At 51.6% G+C, this 17242-nt stretch overlaps 1 protein-coding gene across 1 annotated transcript in view; it reads left to right on the top strand.

The window, feature by feature from the left end:
* The window catches only part of Rph3al (rabphilin 3A like (without C2 domains)), a 101110-nt gene extending 87845 nt beyond the window's left edge, over positions 1 to 13265 (top strand). Inside the window, exons 7-9 of the mRNA XM_059269534.1 lie at positions 9079 to 9186; positions 11141 to 11287; positions 12225 to 13265. Coding sequence (XP_059125517.1) covers positions 9079 to 9186; positions 11141 to 11287; positions 12225 to 12259 — 290 coding nt within the window. The 3' untranslated portion in view covers positions 12260 to 13265. The remainder of the gene's footprint in view (positions 1 to 9078; positions 9187 to 11140; positions 11288 to 12224) is intronic.
* Positions 13266 to 17242: the final 3977 nt, after the last annotated feature.

Raw genomic sequence — 17242 nt, 5'->3', positions numbered from 1 at the left:
GTTTGAACCATCTGAGAAGGCACCCTTGGTCCCACAAGGCACCTCCAAGTCATTGAACCTGGTCTTCACAGCGCGGGGCTGCCATTTGGGGGTCAAGACAATAGGTGGAAGAAAGTCATAGTGTGTCTCAGCTGGGGGCGGGGTGGGGGACTTCAATGTCAGAGGCTAGGGAAGAGAAACTGCTGGGGGTGCATGGTTCCCAAGCCCACCGTGGCCTCACCAGAGGCAACCCCTGGCTCGGAGCCAGCTGCCCATCATCTCTGTGGCTGTCTTTCTGCCAGGCCCAGCAGAGGGCTTAGGACCATTAGCTTTTGTCCTGTGCAGGCAGAAAGGACAGAAGTCAGGGGAGGCATCCAGCAGCTCTGGTCACAGCTGCCACGGATTCCGGGTTTGCTCATGGTAGCCTGTGTGGGTCTCTGTGCATCTGGGACTTCACGAGGACAGCCTGGAATGGGGCACTGCCCTTGCTCACTTACAGAAGGGGACGCAAGATACAGAGTCCGAACAGCATGTGTGGTAGTCTCCTCAGAGAGAGAAGGAAATGCCTGCAGCATTCTGGAACTGCGCCTCTGCTAGCTCTCAGGGATAGAGGCCACCACTCTTGTGTGGCCATGGCCATGGCCATGGCCATGGCCCTGCTTTAAAAGGAAAGCCCATGCTTATGGCCTCATCCTGCCTTTTGAGCCCTTGGTTATGCTGAATAGCAGCCTCAAAACGGGGCCTCTAAACAGGGAAGAGTCTCCACTCTGTGCCTCTCCCTTCTCCCAGCAGCCCCCTGCCTGTCCCAACGTCTGTGCTGGTTTAGAAATTGATTTCCCAGAGCAGAAGGCCCTCATTAGCCACACCACAAAGGTTAGGGGCATGGCTGTCGCCTCTAATTTGCCCAAACCTGATGATAGCCTCAGCGGATTAGCCAATTCCAGATGCAAGGTGAGGTCTTGAGGTGCCATGCCCTTTATGGAAGCTGTGTCTGACTCAAGTGCAGAGATGCCCCTGGGGCCAGCTGGACTGAGCTCTCTGTACACAGTACAGTATGACCTTCTGCAGCCGCCCATCTGCCTTGCTGGCTAAATCTACAACTTAATTCTACGCATTCTAGACTGAATGGCCTTTGGGAACATGGGTAAAGTGAGTGAATCAGGCCTCCCTCCCTGCCTGGTTCCAATAAAGCCCTGGGGGTAACAGAGCAGCCCCTGCTATACACAGTTCCTCTCCTAGACTTCCTGTCCATGCCAGAGCAAGGTTGGCATTGCCGAGGTCCCCAGCTGATCCCTCACTTCTCTCGGGGCCTGGCAGAGAAGACGACCCACAAGAAAGAGGCAGCTTGTCGTGCCTTGATTGCCCCCAGAGTAGTCATCAGAGCCAGGCAAGACAGGTAGCCCATCCTCCTGCTGGAGTCTGAACACCCTGGGGCGGAGGCTCTTCTAGATGGAGAACTGACAGATTATAGGAACAGAGACCCAAGGAGACTCCCGACACATGGAGACCAGAAAAGGGGGAGAGAGAGAGGGCACAACAGTGAAGAGACAGACTTAAAAATGTGTGCGAACACACATGGTGATACCTACCTGTGACCCCAGATCTTTAACCTGCTGAGCCGTCTTACCGGCCCCAATGAGACTGTTTTCAAAACAATACATCTGAGAAAGAGGCACGAGCTGAAGTCAGGAGGAAGCAAAGGCTCATGGCACCTGCCAGCCCAGACAGGCAGGAGAGACATGCTCCTGTTCGGTGCCCGCTAGAAACCAGAGCAGTCACTGTCCCCCGAACAGGACAGAGCAGACCCAAACCAGATCACCTCCTTCCCCTGAGGGCCTCGGCCAAAGAGCTTCCTCATCCCTAAAGAGCCCACTGCTGGGCCTTGCCTTTCCCTAGTCTGTCTGGAAGGCCTGGCATACTCTGGGCCTACTTTTGCATCTGCTTAAATGGCATCCATTTGTAAACCCCTCCTCCTCCGGGAAGCTCTCTCTGACTTCTCTCCCCGATACTGTCTTTCCCACACTGTCAGGCTCTATCCCGTTCTCTCTGGAGGCAGCAGCTCTTACCATCCATCCCCCTCCTATCCAGAGCGCCTCATTCCAGGTCAGGAACCACAGGGTTTCCACACCGGCAACCACATTTCTATTGATCTGTGGATTTGTCTTCATTAGCTGGTGCCTCCTATCTGTCTGTGAGCCTGAAGGAGAGAGAAAATTAAAATCGATGTGAATGAATAAGCCAGCACTGGGACCCCTCCTAGCCCCAGTTCGGACTTGTCAGCTCTCTGCTGCCCACTTGCCCCTTCCTGCCTGGGGTCATCCTCGGAGCCTCTAGGGGCAGCCTGGAAGGGGTGCCAGGGAAGGAAAGCACCCCAGTACCTCCCTTAGTATGCCATGGGGTCCTGTGACTGTCCCTGGCTACACAGTAGGTCCGGTGGATGCATACCATGACTGCTGTCGCCTGGTCCCAGGAGGGAAGGACAGGTAGGCACTGAGTCTCTTCTGGCTGCCAATGGCCATTCCCCCTTCCTGGCTCGAGCCCTGGGGACAAAGCAGAGGAAGAGCCCACTGTTCCCCTCCCAACCCTCAGGGCCCACTCATCCGGTGTCCATGGCAAGTGGCTTCCCACCCTCCACTCCAGTCCCTGTCCAGGCTGAGGCCTGGCACATCCCCTTTGAGTGTCCTTCCGGGAGACAGTGGTGCCTGGCTGGCAACACTGAGGTGACCCTGGGGCTCTGAGGTCACCTGGCCTGCTGGCCTGGTGAACTACTCCCTGGCCGGCCTCGCTGCCAGGCACAGCTGTCCCCCTGGGAAAGGCTCTCAGAGAATAGTCAGCAGATGGCTTTATCTAGGGCTGGGGCCGGCTCAGGGAAGGAGATGAAGTCTGGTCACAGGCTGGCTCCCCTGGGGTAGCTCCTGGCAGGTCAGAGCAGGAAAAGCAGGACGTGGAGGCAGCCAGGTGGGTGGGCTACATCTTCTCTTCCTGGGGCAGAGGGCTATGGGAAGAAGAAACAGGGCTGAAAGGATCCCTGGGCATTGCATTGAAGTCTGATTCTTAAAAATTATTTTTATTTTATGTGCATTGGCGTTTTGCCTGCATGTGTGTCTGTGTGAGGGTGTCAGATCCTCTGGAACTGGAGTTACAGACAGTTGTGAGCTGCCATGTGGGTGCTAGGAATTGAACCCAGGTCCTCTGGAAGAACAGCCAGTGCTCTTAACCACTGAGCCATCTCTCCAGCCCTGATTTTTAAAAATCTTATCAGCTTGTGTAGTATTTGGCCTTTTTTCCTGCTGGATGGAGTCTTATTGAGTTACTCTGTCTCTCTCTTCTCCTTCCTCCTGTCCATTTCACAGATGAGATGATTGAGGCACAGAGTGAGGTATTTGCCCAGAGGTATCCAAAGCAGAACCAGAGTTCAAGCCAAGGCAGTGGGCATGCGTGAGACAGCCTCCCCCATGCCAGGGCCGGCAGCAAAAGACCCAGAGAACACAGAAGGGCCCTCATAGAGAGAGGGATGAACCAGCCATCTGGAGGGGAGGGTTCCTAAGAGTGCTCATTAGGTGAGACAGGGGCGTGGACACCATGTACATGCTGGGCAAGGTGGGAGAGCGCGGATCCCAGCGAAAGATTCCCAGCTCAGCTTCTAAACATCCTCTGAGGGCACGCAGCGCTCTCCTCCTCCTATGAAACATGATTGAGGGTCCACGCTCCCTCAGGAGTCAGCCTCACCCCTGGGAGGTGGGACTTGGCCCAGAGCATGGAAACTAGCCCCATACTAGGGTACATGAGCCCATGATGGATGTCCCTGTTCTCTTTGAGTGCTCATAGCCACTAGAGAGGGACCCATCATTCATCCATGGCTCCACCAAGTACAGATAGGAAAACAGCCTGAAGGTGCACATCTGGGAAGTGACAGGGGAAGGCACAACCCAAGTCTACGGCTCAGCTGGCCCCCCTTCAGCATCCCATGATCCCTGGCTGCTGCCACCAAAACAGCCCCCCCACCAAACACACACCTATTCTTGAATTATGGGTGGCAGGTCCAACTGCATCTTTGCCGTGCCAGCCTGGTGGCCAGGGAGGACTCACTGGGGGTGCCTGTGCCCTCCCCAAGGCCCGATTATCATTCCTTTACGTTAAAAATATTTTTTGTTGTTTTTAGTATGCAAAATTTTCCACCATCTGCTGCTGCTTGGCAGGATGTTGGAAATATCTCCCTACTTCCCTAACTCCCATAGCTTCTGGAGACTTTGGGCTCCTTGGAGCAGAACCAGCCACTGCTCCCGAAGGTCTTCCAGGCTCACAGCCTGCCACCATCTTTGAAGGTAGATGTGGTGTGGCCCAGGATGGGGCATGGTTTCCCAGCTTTTCAGAGAGCCACCTCAGCAGCTTGTCTGCTGCTGGGCTGACCTCACACCCAGGTAGCTGCTGGGTCAGTCTCTTGGTTTTTGCCATGAATCTTGAAGAGGTGCCTGGGATCATGGAGAGAGGTAATGGCTAAGCAGAGCCTGGAGACAGGTCCCCAGGCCCCCATCCCTGTCCCCTGAGCCATCCCAGCTAGGTGTCTTGACAGGACAGCAGCTGCCACATGTGTCCTGTGAGACATTCAAGGGAGAGTTTCCAAAAAGGAAGAGTTTCCCCCCACCCCCACCCCGCCTCATGTACCAAAACTCAAGAGTTTCCATGGTGACAGTCAAATTGCAAATCTGTCCAAGAATGAGCTAGAGGGGGGGAAAAAAAACTGCCCATCCCCAGAGAAACAGACCTGGCTGGCTCTAAGCTGCCCATCCGCTGCTGAGGATGAAACCAAGATGGGAGGTTCCCCTCCTACCTCGTGGTGGAGCCCTCTAAGTGCGGGTGAGGATACCTCCTACAGGCTCTCAGACCAGTGAGTGTCTCCCAGGGTTTTCCTACCTCCGTTAGAAAGCCAAAGCATGGCGGAATACAAGCACTTGTCCCCGGACCTGTCCCAGGTCTGGCCCTTAGCCACTCCTAGCATCTTGTAGAGGATGAAGAGCAGAGGTGAAAGATTTCCGAGCCTGAAAGCTTCATTTAGATGCTGGAGGATTTACAGTCCCAGCTACCATTCAGAGGGAAGGCAGCATTGGTACCTGGGTAGCAAATTATCCAAGGTTTGGGTTTTATGGGAACAGGAAAGAGAAAAGCCTGCTTCCTTGACCACTGGAAGAAGCCACGGCTACTTGGGCAACATGTTCGTGAGACTCAGGTGTATGCAGCCTCTTCTGGGTCTCTTTCCCTAGTGGCCAGCCATTGGGCAACCCTGCCTTCTTTAGCTTTCTGACAGCAGATTGGAGATGAGATTTGAGTCTTCAGAACAAAGACCTGATGGCTACAGCTTAGCCCCAGCTTAAAACCCCCAGGCATGGAGCTGGGCATATGACTCAGTCAGCAAAGTGTTTCTTGCATGAGCCTGAGGAACCTGGGTTCTGCTGCCCGGCACCCATGTGAAAATCTGACACAGCGGCTCACACCTGAATGCCTAGCACTGGGCAGGCAGAGACGGGCAGGTCCCGGGGCTCGCCAGCCAGTGAGTCTCAAAAGAAGAGGTAGAGGGTGATAGAGGAAGACATCCAGAAGCCAACCTCGGACTTCTGTGTATGCACGCACACACTTGATACCAAAGCCTGGGTACCAAGAGGCCAGGCAAGGGAACAGAAATGAGTCTCTGGGACAGTGGGACAGCTGGATGGTCCCTGCCCTATGATCCCATGGTGAGATCAGTTGGCCCTGGAGGCTGTTCCCCCTTTTCCATGGTTGCACCCTTTGGGGTTCACAGGAGACGAAGGAGTCAAATGAGAGTAATGGGGGGACCGTTCCAGAATTTGTCTTGTTTCTGTGACTTCTTTTAACCCTCATACAGCACAGGTACCCTTGGGGACCAGGTGATGGGCACCTCCCCCCACCTCCAGGGCTGTGCTGTTTTGGACAGGGCATACAACTCTCCATAAATCCCATCTAGCAACTTGAGCCTGCTCCCAAGCCCACTCTTGGAACATGTACGATAGACCACGGAATGCAAGGGATGCCTCCATAACCAACTCCTGGAACATCCAATCCCCTCGACCCTGCTGGGCCCCTTGGCATCTCAGAGCCCTGTCCCCAGCTCAGCCACAGGAAGATGGAATATTTCCAGATCAGGAAGTGTTGATAGATCATGCATAAATGTCTCTGCCAGAGAGGTGGAGAGACCACTGTGGAGTTTAGTCACCAGCCCTCATAGGTACTGCCTATCCCCATTAGCATTAGCTAGCTCCCATCCTGTGTTCCTTTATTGCCCCAAAGGGAGTGGGGCGCACCAGGAGCTACTTACTCGCGGTGTCTTAACAGCAGCCCCACTTCCTGCCCACCGCCTCCCACCTCCTGTGTCTGGGGCCTTGTGGGGTTAGTGTTTAGTCAGCCCAGCAATGAGTCAAAACCACGTGTTCGTAGCACGGATGCCGGTGGGGTCTGGTCTCAGTGGATTCATGTTCAGTTCAGACCCAAAAAGGAACTGCAAAGTTAGTCGGGTTCTTACGTATAATTCTCATGAACCCACCCCCATCCCTCTTCATCCCTACCTCCTCTTGGTTCTGTCTGAAAAGGCCAAACCGGAAGTCTTGCCAGTGACATATGAGAACCAGAACAGAAAAGGGTAAGAGGCTGGAGCAGAGGAAGAAAGGCCAGGGACAGTCACATATTCATCACTCAGGAACGCACACAAGCCGCCTCTTGGTAGACAGGGGTGTGGACAAGGTGGTGGGAGTCTTTCAACAGATCTGTGTGGCTGGGACACCCTGACTGAGCAGAGAGTGAGTTTGCAGACGCATCCACAGGAGGAGACACCTACGGTCATCCTGGTGGGATGAGGAAGGGTCGTGGATGGAGGAAGTTAAGTCTAGTGATGATGGTGAGGAGGCAACAGACTCAACATCTACTGAAGAGGGCTGGCGAGTGCCCAGTTGGTGGGTGCTTGCCTGGCATGCACAAAGACCTGGGTATGGGCCCCATCATCATAAAACTAGGCATGGTGAGGGCTGGAGAGATGGCTTAGTGTTAAGCCTGCATACTGCTCTTGTAGAAGACCCAAGTTCAGTTCCATACCTATTATCAGGTGGCTCACAACCTCCTATAACTCGAGCTTCAGGGGAGATCCAATGCCTCTGGCCTTCATGGGCACCCGCGCTCATGTGCATATACCTGCACTGACATGCATGCATGCATGCATGCGCGCGCGCACGCGCGCGCGCGCACACACACACACACACACTTAAACTTTAAGCAAACAGAAACATGATGGTATACACCCAAATTCCCAGCATGTAAGTGGTAGAGGCAGGTGGATCAGAAATTCAAAATCATCCTTGGCTACATAGCAATTCAAGGCCATCTTGCCTCAAAAAAAAAAAAAAAAAATTTGGTGGTAACCCTGACAGGACAGGTAAAGCAAGGTGAGCACTCTGTCACCATCAGACCTTCAAGCACCTACTGTGTGCTGGCTACTGCTAACCGCTGAAGGCTAAAATGTTTAGCCAGCTCCAACTTCGGCTACTTGTTTCTGTGACCTGAGACCCTCAGCCAGAAAATGGCATATGCTAAGACAGAGACTTTCTAGAAGGCTCTGGATCCAGGTGGGAGGCGCCTTCCCTCCACTTATTCCCACAGAGAAGTTCACTAACTGACCAGCCCTTCTGTGGATGCCTCACTGCCATCTCAGAAGAGAGAACGCAGCCCCCAGAAAGGGCTTGGTGGGTCAGCTGGAGCCTGGTAGCCAGCCTGGACAGGGAGCGGTTGTGGTCCTCTTCCGGCAGAGGGAACCTTAGGCTCCTGAGCCTGGAGGAGGAAGCCTCACTTGCGGATAGCCTAGTGAAGTGCTTTGGGAAGCCCTCAACCCCCCACCCTACCCCACCCCAGCACTTGGCATTTCAGAGGAAAGCACACAGCTCTGCACGTCCTGCCTGGTGACCCATCCCTGAGTCAGTCACCTGTAAAAGAGAGCGGTTTACCTTTGGTCCTACACCTACTTATTATCTTCATTATCACTTAGTTACATGCTATGTAAATTAATGAAGACAGTCAGAAAAGGAGCCAGAACTGTTTCGTTAAAAGCAAGATTTTGTGAAACTTGAAGAAGCAACTTGCCTTTTTTTTAAAAAATCTATTGAATTAGGCGTGGGCAAGACAACTGTAAAAAGCAGAAGGAAGATATGGAAAAATCTAGGAAGATCCTGCTGTCAGGTCTTATTTGCCATGGTCTTTAAGCTCTGGTGACCAGAACGGGACCCAGAGCCACAGGCCATGGGACGGGTTGGACCACATGGGCCAGTTCACAGAAGCACCCAGGCCTGCCTCAGAAGGCTGGCACACGGATGTACATCCCTGCTTAAAATTAAAATAGAACGTTTGAAGGATGAATATATCCTGTATTATGACACCCACGGTCGATGAACCAGCCAAATATGGTGTCGGGTGCAGAAAAGAGGGGGTTCGGCTGCCTCCGAGCCCTTGCTCTTTGTGGTTCATGACACCCCACTGTGCTCCTGATGAGAGTTAAGTGGTTAGGATCCACAGCCAGCCTTCCAGAGTCAGGAGCCCATCTTCTGACTGACTGCCATGGGCACACGCCCCAGTCTCCTGCCCGTGTGATGGGGTGGGGCTATTCCCAGCCCTTCTGAAACTTTCGTGAGTTCATGTATGTGAAAGCCTGTGGTAAGTTTCTTGTCCTTGAAGCCATGGCCTTGGTGTTTAGTGTGGCCAGGCAGAGGCCTCGGAGTCCCTGTGTCTACACCTACCTAGCTAAACGGCTCCAGTCCACAGGTAGGCCATGATGCATTGGAGATGGCTAGCTAAGGGATGAGCCTTCCCTAACGGTGCCAGGTATGTGGGTTCCATGTCGGCCTCCTCACACCAGGTCTCACCCCCCGCAGCTGGTGGAAAGGAGCTCCTGTTTCCCATACCATTTTATCTCATGTCCCAAACAAAAGGATTAACTGAAATTCTAGGCCACTCTGTGGTGGCAGGTGGCCAGAGGGAGGCCTTCCCTGGCCCACTGTCCAAGCAGGAGAAAGTCATCGTGACCTCCTCTGCTCTTGTCTGTTCCAGTGGTTTCCAGTGACAGTGACTCGGACCTCAGCTCCTCCAGCCTGGAGGACAGACCCATGCCCGCTGTGGCCAAGGGCACAAAAGGTGACGAGCCCAGAGGAGACTCGGGTAAGTGCGGAAAGTCAGCTGTTTGCTGCCAGAGGTGCCGAGTGGCTCTTTGGTTTCTTTGGTAGCAGCTTCTCTACTGGCGTCTGAAAATGGCCCCTGGAGGCTCGTGTGTGATGGATGGGGAAGACACGAAGGGCTGACAAGAGGCAGGGTCACTCCCTCTGCACACTCTTCCTCAGAAACACCCTGGTCAGCATCGCTCTCTACCTCTCGAGCAGCAAAGGGCCACGGAAGTTAGGTACAGTTCCCTGGACCATCCTTCAGGCCACGGAAGTTAAGTACAGTTCCCTACAGTGATGTCCCCAGCATGTGCCATCACCTCCTGACTGGCCTTGCCTTCTCTTCAACACAAATGAGGTGGAGCAGGCCAGCTCCAAAGTCCCCTCTCACGTTGAGCCCGTTTTGTGACTCCTGACATGGGTTAGTCTTGGCAGTGAGGTAGGAGCAGAGAGGGAAGGGAAGATGGAAGGCTTTCATCTCTTTAGGCACAAGAAAGGCCTTCAGAGAACAGCACCAGCTTCCTCTATGTCCTCTTGGGTCTGAACTAGGACCTTCGAAGGAAGTTTCAGGGAGGCTTGATTTTGGTGTGTAAAGAGTGGGCCTTACCGTATCTGCCCCAAGCCAGGCACACCTTTAATCCCAGCACCCAGGAGGCAGAGGCAGGTGGATCTGTGAGTTCGAGGTCAGCCTGGTCTACAGAGTGAGTTCCAGGACCAGCCAGGGATATACAGAGAAACCCTGTCTCAAAAATCAACAGGAACAATATCTGCCCCAAACTGGAATAAGATGTCTTGATATAATAAGCTGTCCTGTAGCTAAGACTATGACCCCAGGCCAAAGATGACATGGCAGGAATTCTTGTTGGGAATGAAAATTTGAGCTAAGTCAGAAGTGGCAAATGTCTGGCACACACACACACTACCACCTCTCTGTCCAGAGCCATGACAGACATTACTAGTTGATCACGGTGCTCTTTCCCTCAGAGCCTTGATGTGCCTTCAGAGTCTTAATAGTTTCCCAAGTGCTCAGTATCAGGTGATAAGGCAAGAGGTGAAAACTAGTCCTGGACTTGGCACCAGCAGCCCCAAGAGACTTCACTAGGAGACTGTTGTACAAATTGCCTGCCAACCTTGGTTTCAGGATAGGCGTCTCCCTCCTCCTACCTGCTGGCTCCTGTCTCCTCCCTCCACACCAGCTGTCAGCTGGGTGGGACCATCTTGAATAAGTGTGTCATTTTCATACATATCTCATCCTCCCCGACTGTTCTCCTCCCCCACTGTTAGTGTTTTTATTGTTATTTATTTATCGGCTTAGAGGCCACAGCGCATGTGTGAAAGCCATAGGACAACTTATGGGAGTCAGTTCTCTCCTTCCCCCATGTGGGTCTGGGGATCAAACCCAGTGTGCCAGGCTTGTGGGCAAGCACCTTTCTCCCACTGAGCCATTTCTCCAGCCCCTTTCATAGAAGCTGAAGTGCGTCACCCTATTTCCCATCTCCCTCCAGGTCACTCCCTCCCTATTCCAGTTTCCACGCTCACACACACAACCACAAATGCACACATATACGCCCTGAGAGTCTTTAGTAGTGAAGGTAGCAAGTGCTGTCTTAATACCACTTTCTCCCTCTCACTGCCTTCCCAGACACACACACACACACACACACACACACAGTCCCTTCCCCACCCCTCACTCTGTGAAGGTAGGGAAAGCTCCTAATTGCCCATTCTCATATCAGTGATGTGTTACTTAGGGAAAGAGACCCTTCTGCTGATCTAGTGTATCTTAGGTCAATCAGCAGAGGGTAGAGGTCTGGCTAGAACAGGCAGGCATGTGGGTGGGGACTGCTGGGCAGACAGTCCATAGTTACCACCCATAACTCCAGATAAAACTGAGCTGGCTCTTTGCTAGCAAGCTCAGTGATATCTCCATTCCCATCCACATATGTCTCTTGCAGGTAGCAGCATGGGGTCCCCCAGGATGGGGCCTGCCTGTCCACCCAGCCATCTCTCGGGCAGCCAGAGCAGCCTGGCCAGTGAGACTGGGGCAGGTGCCACAGACCCCCAGGGAGGCACCCCACCCCGGCCTGAGCCCAGGGTGCCCGGTGAGTACTGCCTTGTCTCTGCTTGTCCAGCAGCCTCTCCGTCCCCTCCTCCCTCCCTAGTGGCCGATGACATTTTAAATTCTTCATGTTTACTGAGCTCTGTGCCAGGCAGTGGGGAACAAAGGTCAGCCAGCCCCAGCCCTGACCAGAGGGACTCAGAATGGTGCCACCATCTTCTGCTCCTGTCCCTTATCAGTCTTCCCTTGCTCCTAACAGCCACAGGCAGTCCTCACTGAGCCTGGCCTGGGAACAGTGGAGTGGTGTTTGTCCTTATCCTCCAGAGCCACCACATCCAAGGTTGGCTTTCTGGGAGCCTTGATGTACACATGTGATGTACACATGTCATAGGTGTAGAAAACAATGCTCTCCCTTTGCCTTGTGCTCACTGGTCCATCATGGAAGCATCATGATGTGGGGTACCTCTCATTCTCAAACCAAAGAAAGCAGACTCCTTTAAAGACCGGCCCCAGCTAGGCTGGGCAACCCCGGCCAACAGCCCACAGGCACATACATGAAGCAGCATCTGATGTGATCTTGGGGTCTCCCTCAAGTAGCCTGTATACACCCCACTAACCATCCCCTTCCCTGTCCCCTCTCTACAGCCTCCTGCAGCCCTCTATAGGATGCATTCTAGTCCCAGCCCTAACACTGTGAGTTTGGGCACAAACTCACAGCAGTGAACCTATGAGGTGCTAGAGGTCGAAAACAGTCAGACATAGGCCAAGAGGTCACTGCCTTGAAGATGATAGACAAGGTTTGGACAGACAAACCGAAGCACGGGTGTGCAGATAACAAGCTTGTGGACAGTGCTGGCTTGCCCTGGACCCAGGAAGGCCCTGTCCTCACACATCTGTTTCCTCCCAAAGCTGGGTTGTCACTGGGGAGGAAGCCAACCACTCACTCACTATTCAGTGTTCTTTTTCTCTCTCTGCCAAAGGCAAAAGACATACATGGACAACTCCTCGTTGCTGATGTGGCACCCCTAGACTGAGGCAGACCCTCCAGCGGAAGATTCGGAGAATACAGAGCCAGGCTTCCTGGCTCCTTTCTGAAGGTCCTTGAGGCCTCCTCACCAGCACCCTGATGGCCTTGACCGCCAACTCAACAAACCAGTGTTTGGGGACGAGTGTGCTTGCCCCCACCTAGTGCCTTGCTGCCCCCTTATCTACCACCTCACTCAGCCTCCCACCTTTATTTATTGTCCTACCCACCCACCCCAGTCATCCCCATGTTTTGATTTGCTTGGGTCTTGGGTTGGGCTGGAAGGGCCTTCCTGTATGCACTGAAATTTCATCGGGACCACACAGGGCTTTCTTTGTACTAATGCTGAGAAGAACTCTAAGCCTGAGTGTGACCCTGCAAAGCTGAGTGACCCCCTCAGTGTGAGCCTGGCGCTGTGTGTGTGTCCTATCTGCCCCAGGCTAGCCCAGGAGCTGGGTTTAACCCAGCTTTGAGGTTTCCCTGAAGCCCCTATTGGCCTCCAGGTTTTTGCTCATCCCGGGCACACAGCTCCCCTAAGACATTAAAACACTTTTTGCTTTTCACTGGAAAACAAGGCGCCCAGCCTGCCTCGTGCTCACTGGCCCAGCCTGGGAGTTTAGCATTCTCAAACCAAAGAAGGCATAAAAAATATTCAAAATACAAATGCTTCTAGAAAACCCTTCCCTGAGTCGGGTGGGGGTGGGGTATGTGTCTATGTCCTTCCTTCCCTCTCAGTCCAGCTCCACCCCTCCCCACCACCAGCCCTTCATCCTTGGAGGGTTTTCTCTCCAAGGCCTTCACCGTGAGCCTTTTGCCCTGGCTGCTGGCAGAAGACAGAGAAACTCACAGTTTCCCTGTGACATATCATGCTTCAGCATTAAAATAATCAACATGAGAATTTTCATGGAGTCACTCTTGATCCAAAGACCACAATCGCCACATTCCAACCTGTATCGGGGATGGCAGTGGATGGATTAAAATAAACTTTTAAAATGTACTGCTGATTCACTGAAACCCTTCCTAAAGCCTGAGTCAGAGGAACCAGTTAGATCAGGTCTCAGTGCAACTCCTAACACTAAAGCAAGTCCATCTGGGCAAAAAACGAATTAAAATGGGTTCAAGAGACCTATACAGAAATGTTTTCTAAATAGACACTGACTTCAGGCTACGTGTGACAGACTGGGCACATGCATCATTCTTTCTGTCCCACTCAACACGACCTAAAGGAGTGAAAATGGATTAAACCACAAAGACAAAAGGGTAGGAGGGGATGAGAGAGGTTGAAAAGCTGAAAAGGTGAGACAGTAAGATGCAGTCATCCTCAGCCTCCCTAACTCCCAAGATTCGGGTTGGAGGAACCAATCACAAACCCGCCCACTTGCTCTGTATCTTCCCTAGAAAACTCAGAACCTGGAGATACCTGGAAGTTCCGCAAGGGTCTCCAAAGCACTGGGTTTTTAAGGGATTGGCCACAGGGGCTGGGATTGTAATTCAATGGTAGCGAGCTTGCCTAGAATGTAGGAGCCCCAGCGCTCAATCCCCAACACTGCAAAAAAGAATGAACAGTGAGCCCTGACCTCTGACCTCATTCCCTTCATCCTCTTCCCCATACCTACCCCATGGACTCTTAGCCCACATGGCCTGGTGACTGCCCTTCCCTAACCCCGATAACAGGTTTACTGCTGGCCAGAACGGAACTAGAAATGCAGCCAAAGGCTGGCTAAGGTCCCTTGCTGAAATCTAGAATGGTCAGTAAAAAATCAGCCATTTGCCTGATGACAGCCAGGCCTATTTCCTCCCCTCCCCTCCCCCAAAGCAAGATGCTTGCATTTCTCTGGGGAACTGATGATGAACCCTGGCATTAGGGAGTCCCCAAGCATCACGTCTCCGCTCATTCTCTGCAGGGGAAGACCACAGTCTGTAAGCCCCATCCATGTGTAGAGAGCAACCGGCCTGCCTTGTTCTTCACATGATGGGAACAGGCAAAGGCACTCAGAACATGGTGGAGCTAAAAAATAAATAAATAAATAAATAAATAAATAAATAAATAAATAAATAAATAAATAAATAAATAAAAATAAAACCTAGAGCATCCAGCGTGCAGGAGGAAGAACTTAGGTCCTCTGAAGATACTACCACATGAAACGAGAAAATGCAGGAGTGAGGGTCCAGGTTTCATCCCTAGTGATACCAAAAATTAAAAATTAATGACAATAACAATGCTACTTTTTAGAAAAGAAGTTAATGTTCTTCAAAATTAAAACTCTAAGACCACAGGAGCTAGGGAGCTAGTTCAGTAAGTACCACTCCCAGGCAGGGGGGCCTCGGCTTGATCTCCGGAACCCAGGAGCATGGTGGCACGCCTTTGTATTCCCAGAGTAGGGGAGGCAGAGACAGGCAGATCCCTAGGTTTTGCTAGCCTGCATACCTATCCTACTTATCAGATTCCAGGCCAAATGAGAGACCCTACCTCAAAAATCAAGATGAAGAGCTCATAAACAATTCACCTAAAATTGACCTCTGTGTAAAAAGATAAAACTTTAGACTGGGCGGTGGTGGTGCACACCTTTAATCCCAGCACTCAGCAGGCAGAGACAGGTGGATCTCTGTGAGTTCGAGGCCAGCCTGGTCTACAGAGCGAGATCCAGGACAGGCACCAAAACTACTCAGAGAAACCCTGTCTCGAAAACCCAAAAAAAAAAAAAAAAAGGGATAAATTTTAAAATGAAAGCTGAGAGGGAGATAACCTCCCAGGAAGCAAGACACAAAAACCAGAAATATAAAAGTGCTGGGGATGGCTGGTAGAAACCAAGGTCTTTCCCTAGCACTGCATCAAACTAGGCATGGTGGTGCACACCTATAATCCAGCACTCGGGAGGCAGAGACATGAGAAGTTTTTCAAGCCCATCCTCAACTACATAGCAAGTATGAGACTACCCTGGGCTACATGAGATGTATCTGTTAAAAAATAAATTTTAAAAACCAAATGAGTAGCTGAGGCTACAGCTCAGGGATAGAGCATGTGCCTATCATACATGAGGTTCTGGGTTCAATCCTCAGCATTACACAATTAACTAATTTACTAAGGTAATCATTATTTCTCTTACTACCATGACCACAAATAATAACAAAAGCTAACTTAAGGGAGGAAAAGGTACTGTTAGCTCATGGTTTCCAGAGGTTTCAGTCCACGACAGCAGGAACGGCAGAGCTGAGGCAGAGCTGATCTGGCCACTTGGAATGAGGAGCCCTGTTGTAGTGTTCGGGGACACAGACAGACAGACAGACAGACACATGGAAGGTGGAGGAAGCAGAAAGGGGGAGGAGACAAGAGAAGATAATGGGGAAATAGGATCCAAGTACATTCTATATATATATATATGAAATTGTGAAGGAATATTTTTTTTTTTTAAATTGAAAGCCAGAACACAGAGAAACCATATATTGTGAATGCGGAGGGGAAGCGATTCCTGGTCCAGACACACCCAGCCAAACGTCTGCCAAGTGTACCGGGAGAAGGAAGGTGCTGGCAGGCATGTGTGCTCTTGAGTTTTTTCACCTTTCATGTGCACTTAGCTACTCAGGATGTGCTCCAACCAGACAGGAGATGAGCCAGACAAGAGGGTGGAGGGTTATCCATGAGAGCTAAGGTATGTCATACACAAGTAAACCAGAACATCCAAAACTTAAACAAGTAAACACAAAGACGGGAGACACAAGGGAGCTGAAAGTTGCCAGGTTGCCTGGGAGGCACTTGGGGTGGACTGGGATTGCCATTTATTCAGCAAGCGAGGATACTTGAAATTCTGGAATCTTCATTATGGAAGTACACATACTGAGGCTGGTGCATGTGCCACAGCACACATGTGGAGGTCAGAGGACAACTTTGTGGGGTCTGTTCTGTTTTTACATGACTTCAAACTCAAGTCATCACCCTTGCATGGCAAGGGCTTTACCCACTACCCATCCTGCTGGCCCCTAGAGTCTTTTAGGGGAAAGCGTACCTATCAAAATTATAAACCCAGGAAGGGCGGCCGGCGGCAGTAAGGAGCACTCTGCCTATAGCAGGGATGAGGCGGTGAGGAGCCACCAAGCAGAGAGGATAACCCATGAGCTGCACTGCAGCCTCCGATGCAGACCTCCGAGACTTAGTGCCATCAACTCAGGACTGCTTAGCAAGGGTGCAAAAGCAGCCCACATTCACGGAGAGCATTATGCAAATTATGCCAGGCTCACAAAGACAGATGCTCTATATATTCTCTCATTGTGGTTCCTAGGTTTTATACAGACACATAAAAGCTCGTGTGTTTATGGTTATACAAGGAGAAGTGGATGGTCTAAGCTGGTGGTCCTCAACCTTCCGAACGCTGCGGCCCTTTAATACAGTTCCTCATGTTGTGGTGACTACTCCCCCCCCACACCATAAAATTATTTTCGTTGCTACTTCATAACTGTAATTTTGCTGCTGTCATGAATTGTAAGTATTTTTGGAGAGAGAGGTTTGCTAAAGGGGGTCGCGACCCACAGTTAAGAACCACTGTTCTAAGAGGAGAGACTGACAGGAAAGGAGAGGCAAGACGGGGAGCTGGGGAAGGGAGGGTGGAGACGTTCAACATACAGTATGTATGTGTGGGCTGAGAGAGGGTTTGCCCTAAGACAGCATTGCAGAGGACCCGAGTTCAATTCCCAGCACCTGTCAGGCAGCTCCAGGAGGGTCTGCCCTCCTACAGCACCTTCATTCCCGTGCACACACCTACACAAGCAAATTAAAAATAAAAACAGTATATACTTGTAAAAAGTGACTTTAAAGCACTCCTACATTCAGTAGAAACTTAGTAGGGGGTGTGTTTTCATTTACTTTGTATGTGTTTTCATTTACAAGATGTATGAATATCTTGCCTACGTAGACGTCTGTGCAACACATGCACGTAGTGCCCGAGGCAGCTAGAAGAGTGCATCAGATTCCCTGGGGCT

This window comes from Peromyscus eremicus, chromosome 8a (assembly GCF_949786415.1).
Source record: "Peromyscus eremicus chromosome 8a, PerEre_H2_v1, whole genome shotgun sequence".
Classification (NCBI taxonomy): domain Eukaryota; kingdom Metazoa; phylum Chordata; class Mammalia; order Rodentia; family Cricetidae; genus Peromyscus; species Peromyscus eremicus.
This window is presented reverse-complemented; position numbering and strand designations above follow the sequence as displayed.